This window comes from Bombus affinis, chromosome 1 (genome assembly GCF_024516045.1).
Source record: "Bombus affinis isolate iyBomAffi1 chromosome 1, iyBomAffi1.2, whole genome shotgun sequence".
In the NCBI taxonomy this organism is placed as follows: Eukaryota; Metazoa; Arthropoda; class Insecta; order Hymenoptera; family Apidae; genus Bombus; species Bombus affinis.
In genome coordinates this window covers 13,662,232-13,677,038 of record NC_066344.1, presented here as the reverse complement: position 1 = coordinate 13,677,038, position 14,807 = coordinate 13,662,232, and the positions used below count along the sequence as shown (strand labels likewise).

The window sequence follows — 14,807 nt, the reverse complement described above, 5'->3', positions numbered from 1 at the left end:
CTCTCCATGTACTGATTGCAACGGAATTCTGAATTCCTCTCTTGAAAGATTTTTTATCGAAATTACTTTCTAACTCGAAATTTAGAAATTCTTTTCTAACGTTAATTTAATTTCATTTAATTTGGTTCTGTTTCTATATTAAAAAAAATAAACTTCTATCTTTATATGTCAATTTCATAGTCTATCGATCAATGTTTCATCGAAACTATGAAATCAGTACACTTGCGATATGATTTTTCTGAAGCTTAAAATTACCACGGTGATCCTACGCTAACTGTTCGAAATTACGTTAGAAACAAGCATAGTCAATTTGAAAGTGAAGTAAATGATAAAACCGCGAAGTATTTTCTCAACATCGTCAGAGGTGACAAAGAAAGCATCTGAATCTGTATATCTAGAATTATATAAAAATCTTCAAAAATCATTAAATCATGGTAAAACGATAATTGGTACGAAGTAAGACATTGCAATGTTTGCATATCAATGCAACGCGTTTAGAACAATTCTATAACTTTACGATCTAATTCCAAGCGATACGACAGCTTGTTCATCGAAATCAAACAATCTGACGAATGTCGCGGACAAGAATAAGGTGCTAACATCTGTGATCCCTTTGATCGGGAACTTTTCGAACGAAGTTTCGCGATTTTCGAGGGACCAGGTCGTTTCTTCGAAAGTTCGTTAGAAAGTTTCCTATGGAAGGAAATCGGTGGAGGAAGAATCTTCTGTCGCGCTTTGGAAGTCCCGTCGAATTAACTCGCGAAATAAATCAAACGAGCGGCATAATCTTTATTACGATCCACGTTACAGTAACAACAATTCGTAAAACTATTTATAATCGTCAACATCGTCGAACATGTCGCGAATATTACAATTTGTCTAATCGACAAGTCCATCTTCACCATTTCGTCTCTTTTCGCAGTAGCTGCAACCATATTTCGAAAATGTTTGATTTGAACAACCGTTCTTGCGTATATTGTTGGTGGAACTGATAAAACCAGGTTGTAAAATCGGTCAAGAGTCGAAATTTACCAGTTTGGAATCATTTCACGTTCCATCGATTTGTTATACAGTTTTGATTTATATTTGTCCGCGGAATAATCTTCTATATGTTTGTGCCACCTTTATTCGGGCGAAATTTATCCAAACGTACAAGTGCTGGGTAAATTTTGACTCGATTTTTTCAAAAATAAATGTCATAAACAGAAAACACTCGTCGCTTCTTTTTGTCTTATTTATGGATTAGTTGTACTATCCGTTTTAAGATGTTCATTCTGTACACGAACACGTACACTGTTAATATATTAAGAGAGTTGTTTCCTTCGAATCTGAGGAAGACACGTCTATTTACAGAGAATTAAAAAACAAAAATAAGCAAGAAATTGATATAATCAACGTTTTGCTACGATCATCTGGTAGACCGGTCGCTGTAAAATATCGCCAAAGACTGTCTACCGAATTAAATCAATATCGACAGATAGCAACTTCTCTGTGAAACGCATTCTGTGTCCATAGCAATATGTACATACAACAAAATATACACAAATAATATATTTATTGATGTTCAGTCGCTGCGCGTGTCATGATTGTAATTTCTCACTCATACTCGTTACGAACACACGTAAACCCCCATAACATTCAAAATGGTTCTGTAAGACCCAACCTAATTCCATCTACAATGGCTCGTGAAAGTGTTTGAACGCTTATTCTAGAAATCTTTTGTGTCCATATTGTATGTGTAATACAAAACATTTTGAACGCTGTACAATATATTCATTGAAGATTTCTACAAGTATTCCAATACTACAGTGAGTCACTGTATATCAATCAATGCCGCCACTAAATGCTTCAATTTATAACCACGCTACATCAGTTCCACCAACAGTAACAACATCCTCTGGAAATGTCCTTGGAAGATCATCACTTAGAACGATCAAATGAGTCTGTCATCCGAGAGGTGCTCCGAGACGGTGCCATTTTGCGCCACTTCAAATTCCTTCTTGACCACACCAACACTCCTGTTCCTCCTTCTAGGAGGTGTAGGAACAACGTTCGTGTTCTCGAGAAGATCATCCAAGCTCCTATTCAATCTGCTCGGTTTCTCTGGCGGAACATCCAGAGAAATGGCTCTTCTGTCGCCTGTACCTCGATCCTCGTCTAAACGAAAAACGTTCCTTTTCTCTAGATCCAGTGAATAATCAACAGATTCTTGCTCGTGCCGAGTCTCCATATTCGCCACAGACTCTTCCCAAGAACAAAATGAAACCTTCCTTCCTGAGACTAGTTTTTTCCCTTCTACAATCTGCTTCGCGGGTGCTGGAATTTCAAGGGTATTAGAATTCCTCATCTTTTGATCAACTACATTTAAATCACTTCTTCCTCCATTTTCATTCGGCAAACTATCCATTTTTCCGTTAAAAGTATCAGAATCCCTCTGAACGTCAGGCTCTAGTTTCTTTACAACTTGTTCGTCGATGAAGTTTGATCTATTTTCTTCTTTAGACGCTTCCTGAGAATCTTCTTTCTCTAACATGTCTGACAAAGCAGCTTCCAGTTCTGTCAGGCTTGGTGTCATTGAACTTAGGTTGCTTTCTTCTGCAATTTCTTCTTTGAGAACTTTTAACAAAGTCGAGTGATCAGCGTCTAAAATGTCAGATTTGATCTTAGGCTCAGGACTAGGAGGTGGTGTGTTGGTCTTCCAGTCGTCTAAACTTTTCCTCAGATTGTTATGGACGTTTTTAGCCAGCTTGGCATCGAAGAAATCATCCAGCTGCTCTTCCTCCAGCATCTCGCGTGGCAATGACTCCTCTGAGATGGTCCTGATCAGGTTGGTCGCTTGGCTGTGTAAATCTTTCGCTTCGTAGGTGTTCTCGTTCGGTTCACTCTCATTTGACAAGCTCCTGGCGAACGTCATCCTCGATTGACCCGATCGATCGATCTCTGGCTTCCCTTTCATGGACCCAGTGAGCGTATCTGCTAAGAGGGAGCGCGTTTAACGCGTTAGTCACGTTCGAAGATAGTTGGGTCCTTTCTACTCAATCATGCTGGTCAAGAGGAATGTTGGGTATGGACGAGTGTAATTCCTGGTTTTGGAATTGTGCTGATTGTTGGGTTTCTTGAGGTTCTCGAAGTAGTAGAGGTAATACAGGAAGTTTGAACTTTGGATTTTCGTCTTGTAATCGATTTCAGATAATTTGTTCGTGTTTCTTCTTTGAAAATTTGATGGATATCGGATGGAATTCTGGATTTGTTCACGGTAATTGGGGTCTTTAGCGGTAGCTTTATCCCATTTAAATTTTGAAATTTAGATGTTTTATTAGATTTGGAGATTTAGAGACTTGATTTTCATTCTGAGTTATTACTGAGCTCATGAAAGATTGAGTTTTGAAAACTTTTAGATTGCGGAAGCTAAATTTGCAATTCGGTTTGAGGTGATTGACATTTGAAATTTGAGTATTTCTAGGCTCATGAAGCCTTTAAGATATGGAATTTTTATTTCTAGATTTAGGTAGATGACTAGATTTTAGAATTCGGATGTGATATTAGGACATTTTTAATTAGGATTTTCATGGAAATGAAATATTTGAACTTTGAGAGATAAAACCTTGGACAACTATAAATGTTTCTAAGAGATATTTCTATTTAAAAAATTGATTTTTCATACGGTTCTTAATGACAATGACTTCGAAATCTTCGAAACACGTGAACTGAAACGTCACAGTTGTGCAATAGCTTAATTTCACGCATTCCACTTGATAGGTTCGACGAGGTTTTAGGATTTACGAGGGGAAGGAACATTGACAGCTTGATATATCGCGCTGAACCATGCGTCGTATTATTACCAGGGTTATTTCTCAAAGCAGAAAGTAACGAAAGGTTGAAACAATTTTGTTTCTCGCTTCTATTTACCCAAAGCGGAACGATGCTTCGCCTCATCCAGGAAAAACGGCTCTTTAGACTCTGACGACTCCCGGACACACGAAATTCTGCAGCTATCCGTAAGCTTCGGTTGATCGAAGTACCTCAAGTGAGATCTGTACAAAAGAAAAAGTGCAAACAAACATTATTCTCGCAAATGTATCACGATTTGTATTATTGAAAACGTGATATCTTTTTCTAATAAGAAAAATGCCTCGTTTCAATCTTCCATAAACAAACCTGATTATTGATATCTCGCGTTAAAATTTCATTTTAAAATTTCGTTTCTGTGAATTTTTCACTTCATGCAACAGAATTTAAAACTATTTGCTTACTACTTAACGTGCAATCCTGTGTTAATACAATAAAAACCTTGACAAGTAGACGAGAATTTTAAATGCTTAAGGCTAATAGACAAAAATATTGCCTCGAATATAAACTATCAAGTTTGTCCTCGAAACGTGAAAAGATATAAGTTTCATTCTAAATCCATTCTTGTTCAAACTTGAACAAATTCAACCAATAAAAACACTTGAACCAATTAAAGCAGATTTTAATTACCTCGATAATAATCACACTCTACACGATATTACAAATATCGTAACAACGCTATAATCATCGCCTGTATCGCTTTAACAACGTCTCGTATAACTACGACTATATATTTGCAAATCTAGCAAGTTATACTCTAAGTACTAACATATAAACAAACGACTAGAATAGATATAATGTAAGTTTGGAAAGTGATATTTTACAAGATTATACAATGGTTAAAACGTTAAGACCACGGAATATGGATTTACAACGGTTGGCATCTGAGCACCTCGATTAAACCCACTTAATCCCCGCAACACCGACCATAGATAATCTCTACCGACCTATTTTGATCCACTTCGATGTACTCCGGCTGGCCGAGTGCCGGGGATGCTGTTTTTCCAAATGCCTCCGGCTTTTCCAAGAAGGTCGGAGATCTTGGAACATTCGCCAAAGGGGATTTTCTTTCGTCTTCCCGACCGACCGAGAAATCAACGACGTCCTCGTCATCCTCGCGAACTCGTTTCTTCTCCTCGTCGTTCAGCCCCGTAATGTCCTGGAAATCCATCTTTTGTATCTTGTATCAATTTTACAAGGACCCTAACTTCCGATCGACGATTCTAATGCAACGTTTAAAACAAGAAACGTAGATTTCTTTCTTTTTGTTTAACATATAAGATACCTTTCGAGGAAAAGTCTTTAAGTTATTTCGATCTGAAGTTGCTTTTTATGTATACGATTAAGCGACTAGGTCCTTTACGAAGATGATGAAGAAATGACACGTTTCAAGAATTCTGCACGCTGTTTCATTTCAAAATTATTAACAAAGACCATACGATTGTATCGTTCGATTGTTTGTAGTGAAAGGTGGAACACAAATATTTCGGATGTTTTTATGTGGAAGTCGGGCCATTACGATAAATTAAATTAAGAGGGTATCCTGAATTAGAATATTCTAAAACAGTGTCCTTTTGTGATTTTTTTTTAGATGGGAAAGAAAGAAATGAAGTTATTGAATTTTGAGGTATGGTTTTATATATATTTAACGAATACAAACAAATTTTTTTTAAAGTAAAAAAAAAAATTATAACGTAATTCTTGACCGAAACAAAAAACCAGAAAGGGATTAAATTATTATATATTTTTCTTCTCAATGAACTAAAAAAGTTCGTCAAAAAGTTTATTTAAATAATTGTTGCAGCACCTTAAAGTTTATTTTTTCTTTTTATAAAACACATTTTTTCTTTAAACCAGCCAAAATTTTTAATTTCGCACTATTTTCTGCCTTTCTTTTAGTTCGTCGAGAAAAAAAATATATAATAATTTAATCCATTTTTGGTTTTTTGTTTCGGTCAAGAATTACGAGATGGACCTTTCCTGCCGATTGAAAACTGCAGCCCATGAAATAGGCTTAGAAATCTGTCACAATTTTTTTTTTACTTTAAACAAATTTTTTTATATTCGTTAAATATATATAAAACCATACCTCAAAATTCAATAACTTCATTTCTTTCTTTCCCTTCTAAAAAAATCACAAAACGATGCTGTTTTAGAACATTCTAATTCAGGACTCCCCCTTAAATTCTACAACATTCGTACAATGTTTATACGTAAATATGCGTATACATCGATCATCGATTGGATCGTACCTCGATGGAAAGACGTCGATGACGATTCAGTTCACAGTTACCCACGTCACCTAGCTCCCAGTCTTCCGGTTTAGTCGGATCGTATCTCACAAATTCGTCTGTAACCAGCCCGTTTGTACCACAGTCCAACTTCTCCAATACCTCGTACGGCGTTAGGCTATCGGACCTCGGAATGTAGTCCTCCAATCGTACGCTCGTTTTCTGTGGATTAGAATAAATTCACGCGTTATCCGGCCGAATCGTTGTCACCCTGGGATTAACCCTTTCGTTGCGGGTACCCACTACCACATAAAGCATGCGATGCGGTTAACATAGTGAACCGCGCTGAAGAATAACGAATGTGTATTCTGTATCTTGGAATATCACGAGATTCGTTGCCAGAAGCAGTACATTTCAACGTTGAAATATTTAGAAGTTGCGTTATTAAGAAAAATAAGACGATATCTTAACACCATTGTTCTCGTTTTTCTTTAACGCTTGTCATCTCTCGAGACGTCATCTTTCTTTGACGATATATCGGTAACAGATTTGAACCTTATGTGCGTAATCTAGTCGATTTAACGTGTCGACTATCTGATGCACTTAATCGACTCAACGTACTCCAACTACCTGCTGCTTCTCAACCAATCTATCAAATCTCGTTTGCCTAACTCTGCTGGGTTATTTGATCTACTTGATCTACATAATCAACCCACGTATCTGAACTACTGCCCTACCAAATCTGATCTCGAATTTACCTGATTGGCCTGATTCTAACTATTTACGTTATCTAGTGACCTGATCTTCCTAACTTCGCTTAGCTTGCCTTGTAAATTCACGAGATTTCCATCATTTATTCCGCTCGAATATTCAAACGCCGAAAATCCTTTATGCAAAGTCAAACGATTAAAATTAAAACCCCCGCAAGTACTCAATCTCTCGACATCCCCCAAACCGAAACAACCAAGAGATTCGAATTAACATTCGAAACACCTGATCGATCCAAATTTCCCAAAGAGAAGCGCCGAACGAATCGAAACGACGTTCAAGTTTTCTTTAGGCGCGAGCTTGTGGAAGACAACCGATGGCCGAAAATTCGTAGAAAAAGTTAAGTATACGTACATCTGAAAACGGCGAGAGGAAAGATTCAGCCGGAAGCGACCCGGTGCTGCTTCTGACGGGCCTTCTGCACTTGTTCGTTTTGTCCTGCTGTTGTTCATGGTTGTCGTTTTCCTTCAACCGATGCCTGGCCACATCCAACTCGTCGTAATTCGGCAGGCTGACGGTGCTGAAGTTCTTGGCCCTCGCGTTACCGCTCGATTTCTCCTGATCCCTCGAGGAATCGTTCGCTCGCTTCTCCATCTCCCTCTTACTTCTCTTCTCCACACGGTTAGGAGTCGACGAGTCCTTGCTTGTCCGATTCCTCACGAATTTCTCGTACTCGTCGCTCTCCTTACGCTGGTGCTGGCTGCTCTCAAAACTCCTCTTCCCGGAAACCACGTCGCTCGATATTATCCTTCCGGTCCCGTTAACCTGAAAATTCACTCGTTAGCATCGAGAAAGGAAGAACATAGATAATGCTGGCGAAAGGTAAGGAAGGTGTTGCTTTCTTTCAAACTATTTTTTCAACCAAGTAGTAGATATACTGAGAAATTGTACACGGCTTTTGTACCAGCAGAATTAAAGAACCTAAATAGAGATTTATTTTTTTCCATTAAATATTGTGACGAATGGCATACTTGGCACTTATTACGTACTATTTTGCATATTTATCACATCCATTCTATCCTTTTCTTTCGCCAGAATTTCAGACACAAGAAACGCGCAACCCGGCTAAAGTAAAAATCACGAATCGGAAATATTGGGTTGGAAACTAAATGATTACGGATTTTGTCAATACCGTCAAATGACAAAATCCGCAATCACTTAGTTGCCAACCCAATAGAAACGGAACGTTCAAAAGGCAATTCGACGGCGATACGTGGAAACTAGAAGAAAATCAAATTTGAAAAAAGATAGCAGCGGTGATGAATAAGAATAGCAGGAAAGGAACGCTGATTCTGGAATAACGAAAGAATCCTTCGTCGACTGTGTTTCAACAAAACTACAATCCTCACCCTTATCCATCCCCTGTGCCCGTAACGAACGGTTGGTTCGATTCGACTCGATTCGTAAATATTTCCTAATGTCGCGTCGATATTTGTTTCACAGATTCCTTTTGTTTAGCGAATCGCGCGGCCCGTTTTACGCGACGGTAAATATTCTCGTGAATATCGAATCACGAAGGAATTTCCAATGGAGATTGTCCGGGTGACTCGCCTTGTGTTCATAAATCTCTTTCGTTCTTCTGCCATCGCGTCCTGCGTCGTCGTAAGACCGATGTTTATCCGTTTTCACTTCCTCTTCCATCTCCTGCTCGTCTCCGCTGCTTTTCGGTGACCTGACCGATGAGTACAACGGTTCATCGCCGGTTTCTCCTCGTTTTGGACCATTGCACGAATTCTCAGCGATCTCATCCGGTTTCGGCGGCAGGGGCCTGCCCTTGTTCCGCTTCCGGCGCCTGGGTGGTGGAATCGGCGTGACATCCTTCAGGTTCGAACCTGAATTTTAGGATTTGTGACAAATTTTTAGACATTTTGCGTGTTTCTTTGTACTGAAAGAAATTTATTCGATATCATTAACGTAGAAATAAACAGCAAGCAAACAGAGCTTGGGGCTTTGGGTGGCTACGAAAATTTTTAATTAATTTGTGAAGTAACCTAAGGAGATTGAAGGAAAATTTAATGCGATTTATCGATATCCACGTTGATATATCAAGCGCTAGTCGACTTGCCAAAATTTTTAAATTTTAGTTTTGAATGGCATATTACGATTTTTGAACCAGGACAAGTAGAACGCAGAATTTCTGATGAATTTTTGTGTAACTGTCGCGAAATGGAAGAAGACTTCACTTTGTTTAAAAAGTTCCATCATCCTCTGATCTCTCTCCTTCGTTTCTTTTCTTTTCTTTTCTTATGTAAGATTCGATAAAATAAAATTCGCTTCCACTAAAATTAAGCTCATCTACGTAGTACATTCCCTTACTCCACTAATTGGCAAACTTCCATTATATCTCCTAATGAGAAAACAAAATTCTGATCAATCACATCATTCGTCGCTTATAATGAAAATCCAATTGACACTGCTATAATAATAATAACATAATAATAATTATATATATAAATAATAATAATTATATATATATATATATAAACAAGTTACAATACCTCGACAAAAAGGTAAAACTTCAAAAACACATGGACGTGCTATAATTCTCGATTAACTTGGCTCTATGCAGAAACTACCAAAAGGAAGATAGAGCGAGCGAAATGCTGCAGTGGAAATTTCTTGGCAAAAGTGGCAGCCAGGGGATAAACACGTAACAAGGACCAGATCAAAAGTTTCCAACCTGCCGGCCAAACTCATAATTACCAGCCTATTTTTTCCCCTCACTTGGAGCTTGGAAAGCCCAAATAGCGGGGAATTAGGATTTGCCTATAAGGGGAGGGATTTTGTCTGCTATAGTTATTTACAAATACGTATACCGATGCAACGAAGCGTGTTGCACAAGTGTTCACGATACACGCTGTTTCTATCTTTATCAGCCGGCATGTCGGAACCAGCGTGTTCTCGTTAAGGATACAGCTTGCAATACGAGCTAACGATAAATTGCGAGCTTACAGCTGGACGTGGGGGTGGTGGCCGGATAGAGGCTCGTGTCGACGGTTAAATTCGTGAGAGCGGAGCTTGCCCTCGGTGTACTCGGCACTTCGAGGTTCACGTCGACCCAGTCGCTCGGTTGAAAAAGCCTGTCCACGGAATCTATGCTTCTGCCCCTGGTGAGAAGCTCCCTTGGCGGCGAACCAGCGTACCCTATTTCGGAGCTGCAAATAGATCCGAGAGAAACCACTGAATAATACGCGCCACTGCGAAAGTGTCGTCGTACCTATGTGGATGACGATGAGCGTGAAAATAAAACGTGTATGGGTGGTTGTGAAAGTTTCGCAGTTTCGGATCGTGTTAGGTGTTTGGTTAACTCGCGTTAACGGGTTTTGCGCTGCATCTACCATCTATTTTACGTATTTTACGTGTTTTACGTCGCCAATGCAGAAAGTGTGTTAAATCGTACGCTAACGTAGCAGAGAACTTTACTTACAACCTATTGGGTTGGCAACTAAGTGATTGCGGATTTTATCATTACCATCTAATGACAAAATCCACAATCACTTAGTTGCCAACTCAATATCTCCGACAGATATTTATCGGTCTAATTAACGGAGCAATTTATATTTTAATTTATGGTGGGGCACTTACATTTTGAACAGAAAAATGAAACATTGAAACGGACACTCTGGTGTAATTGTTTATGCAGATTCATATGTCCGCGTACACTGACAAATAAATAGAATCGTTAGATACGATAAATGGCAGTTTGCTTGAGCCTCGTAAATACGTTTCTGCACTTATAAATAGCCCACATATGTACAAACATGCAGAATTTGCATGTTACCAAGAGGATACCGGAAACCAACAAACTGAAACTTTCCTATGTTCGACGAAACAATAAAACAAGAACTCGCTTCCACCAAAATTCCTCGACATTCTTCAAGACAGATATCGTTGCATATGTATTTGTGAATGATTTTTATTTAACTTAAACTCGATGAACTAAAAAAAGGCAGAAGATAGTGGGAAATTAAAAATTTTGGCGGGTTTAAAGGAAAAATGCGTTTTTTAAAAAGAAAAAACAAACTTTAATGTGCTATAACAATTATTTAAATAAACTTTTTGACGAACTTTTTTAGTTCATCGAGAAGAAAAATATATAATAATTTAATCTCTTTCAGCTTTTTTGTTTTGGTCAAGAATTACGTTATAATTTTTTTTTATTTTAAAAAACATTTTTTTGTATTCGTTACATATATATAAAACCATACCTCAAAATTCAATAACTTCATTTCTTTTTTTCCCTTCTAAAAAAAATCAGAAAAAGACGCTGTTTTAGAACATTCTAATTCAGGACATTCCTTTAAACATGTTTCTAATCGCCAAATAGGTACAAATTATCGTTCCACTATTATTTGTTTCTTGTTATACTTAAAAATCTATTTGAAATGAATACCAAATAATTCCCATTCTGTAAATTCAGTGTGGCGAATCAAGTGCTGAGACTGTGTTTCCAATTCTTCCTCGTGAAAGTCCTTCCCTCTGAAAAATGCCTCTTGGGAATTTTCGTTCTCTCATTAGCGCGGCTTTTACATTACATTTAAAGGAAGAACAACGGTGCCAACTTGCCTCTTCTCGTCCCTCCATTATATTATCCAGAAACGGTTCGCACAGGGGTCCCGTCACTTCCGCCGTTTGATTCAGCTACAAGTTCTGTATTTCGAAAATTTCGACCTGACCCCGGCAAAATTATTTGGCATCGCTACAACGTGGCTCTATTATACGGTTACTCGCAAATGCATGCCGTGTTTCTTCGTGTCCCCCGAGCCATAACTCTTCCGGGGACGCGAGACGTCGTTGGAATTTCTCCCGGTGCACGCTCCTTCTCGTCCTTTTGTACGAAACTTCCTTTTAACTTCTTCCCAAAGAGGTAAAGAGAGACAGAGACAGAGAGATTGTGACGCGCGACGACGACTCGAGAATATCGACGAAAATCGTGGAATTCCATCGATTAACGTTTTTGTACACTCAACCCCTCCCCCGCCCACCCGTAACCTGTTTCGAATTCCTTTCGTTGGAACGATTCGAGTAGCTGAGTAAAAAGCAAATTCTACCCATTCGAACGTTTCATCTTCGATTTATTCTTCCATCGCATTTATAGCCTGTTTTATTCGCGTGCTTTGTATGGACACGCTGTCAAGGGAATGAAAAATATTTTGAGAAAAAGTTCCCATACGTCACACATTTTTCATGTTGTATTTTTGTAGGTTTAAGGTATTTGTTTCTTCCTCATTTTTTCTTCTAGTTTTTTTTAAGAGAGAAAGAGAGATTTCAGTTTGTTTTATAATTGATTATAAGCTTCGATAGAGCTGTTGTTGGCTTTATGGATTCTAGCTGTTACGCATTCTTCCGAAAATAGCAGAGTTTTTGGCAACTACTTGTTTTACGGCTTTTTCATGTTTCACTTTATTATAGCATTGAATATGCGAATCTCGTAAAACTTGACTTTTATTCATCTATGCAGACAGGAATTTATTGAGCCAGAAGGGGACAATTATTTTTTAATTTTCACCTGCACTATTTAAAGATATATTCCTAAATAGAAGCAAATAATATTGGAACACATTTGAAACTACTATAAGAAATAAGAAATAAGAAGTTATTGAATTTTGAGTTATGGTTTTATACATATTTAACGAATACAAAAAAATTTGTTTTAAATAAAGAAAAAAATTATAACAGATTTCTAAGCCTATTTCATGGGCTGCAGTTTTCAATCGGCGTGAAAGATCCACCTCGTAATTCTTGACCGAAACAAAAAACCAAAAAAGGATTAAATTATTATATACTTTTCTTTTCGATGAACTAAAAAAGTTCATCAAAAAGTTTATTCAAATAATTGTTATAGCACCTTAAAGTTTATTTTTTCTTTTTATAAAACACATCTTTTCTTTAAAACCGCCAAAATTTTTAATTTCACACCTTTTTTTTTAGTTCATCGAAAAGAAAAATATATAATAGTTTAATCCTTTTTTAGTTTTTTGTTTCAGTCAAGAATTACGACTATCTTCAAACGTCCCTACTTTGTATTTTTTAAATTGCCCATAATGAAGCAGTGAAACATAAATTCCTATAATACAAAACACTACAAAATTTGCATTATCGATCATTCTATTAATTTTCCACGAATCGCTTTCGACGGTAATGGTACGCCATTACAATGATAAGTTTGGCGAAATTTATCGGTTCGAGAACTCGGAAATTGAAAGATTAACAACTCGCACGTTGCCCTCGTCCTACGTATCACCGATTCGAATAGAAGTCAAACACATTATTTCGCGAGCAACCGGCCGTCGATATCGGATTTTCCATTGGCTGCCTGTTTTCCGCTATTATTAATGCACTTCGCGAGACAACTGTAAAACTATTAAAACGTGCACCGTTATCGGAGCTTTCGACGCGCACGTACTCTCCGTTTCATTTGGATTTTTCGCCGAGTACTATCTTACCAGCGTTTCTCAAATCCAGCGTCATTTTCACCGGCATTTTCACGCGCTCGCTCTTTTACCCAATGGAAAAATATTAGCGACTATGATAATAGCGATGGAATAGAAAAAAAAAGAAAAAGACATAACTTTTGTACTGACTAAAATGCGGGTTTTCTATGCAGCTTTCGATAGTTTTAGGATTAAAGGAATGACGTCTAAGCAGTGATTTTTCCGAATTATTTCTTATAACGTCGATTCTACTGTATTATAATGAGTGTGCATTATAATGACTGTGTATAATGGCTATGTATTATAATGAGTTTTACTTTTACTTCCAACTACTAGAAATTTATTATTCTCAGAAAATAATAATTTGACAAGAGTCGTATTCTTTTTCATTCACTGTGATTTGGATATTTTCGTACGTTACGTGTATGGTTTTCATTTTTGTGCCTTTAAATCAAGGATTAAGAATCGCTCATAATACCGTATATTTATATTTTCTCTTTTCTTCTGAATCTCTTAATATGTATCTTTTTTAAAATGTCTCGTTTTTTACTTGAATATTTTATATGTAATATTGCCCTGCATATGTAGTATACGAAGCCTCGTGTACATAAGCTACGACAAATTTTTCACCACGATAAACAGCCACCAGTTACACATGCCATTGGCCTAAGCACCGTTCAGCTTAAAATTCTTGCAATTTTTATCGAATTTTCTGCTCTCTTTGTGGAAGAACCCTGTTAAAATCGAAAATAATTATTTCCTGTAAAAATATATATATTAAAATTGTTCTAATGGTCCTTGCCATTTAAACTTCTCTAAACTGAATCTTCTACAATATTTCAACTACATCTGAACCACTCGAGAAACAAATCGATTAATCTCGTTCTCTGAAATTTTCTCTATTTTAATATTGCAATTACTGATTAACTATTTTCCAAAATTTAATTTTCTAGAATTTAATTGTCCAGAAACTTAATTCTATTCTACCTATTAATCCAGACAGAAAAAATTGTCCAATAGCTAGAAACAAATTCTACAGATACGCGTTTAAATATAAAATTCTATCGAATTAAATGGAATAATAAAATTAAATCAAAATCTATGACGTTAATCTTAAGCTGCGTTCAACTGGATTTTAATTGGACATTTCTATGGCAGCGACTACGCGATTTGTGCAACGATCCATCGGATCGACGAACCAAATCCAATCCGTTACTGTCGCATCTTCGCGATACTTTGACAGCTTTAGCCTAGATTCGGTGAATTCGACGAGGACAACAGGATGCATCGCTGATCCGTGCATGCCGCTTTGCATAAATTAGATCCTGCCGCAGATCCTATGAACCCGGCTTAACGCAGTGCATAAATAAAGTATACGTGTCGCTGGCTCTTGTATACTTGCCGATTAACCAAAATATATCGTGCACGTTAAGTCGAATGGAAACTGACGTTCGAATTATTTTCAAGGAAATAATAAAACGTGTAGTTTATTATTATTATTATTATTATTATTATTATTATTATT

General features: G+C 37.3%; 1 protein-coding gene across 1 annotated transcript in view; it reads right to left on the bottom strand.

The window, feature by feature from the left end:
• Positions 1-765: 765 nt before the first annotated feature.
• LOC126916912 (uncharacterized) overlaps positions 766-14,807 on the bottom strand; it is a 52,624-nt gene continuing 38,582 nt past the window's right edge. Inside the window, exons 5-11 of the mRNA XM_050723207.1 lie at positions 9,801-10,003; positions 8,400-8,680; positions 7,203-7,613; positions 6,102-6,302; positions 4,797-5,008; positions 3,910-4,034; positions 766-2,973 (exon numbers count right to left, since the gene is read on the bottom strand). Coding sequence (XP_050579164.1) covers positions 1,934-2,973; positions 3,910-4,034; positions 4,797-5,008; positions 6,102-6,302; positions 7,203-7,613; positions 8,400-8,680; positions 9,801-10,003 — 2,473 coding nt within the window. The 3' untranslated portion in view covers positions 766-1,933. The remainder of the gene's footprint in view (positions 2,974-3,909; positions 4,035-4,796; positions 5,009-6,101; positions 6,303-7,202; positions 7,614-8,399; positions 8,681-9,800; positions 10,004-14,807) is intronic.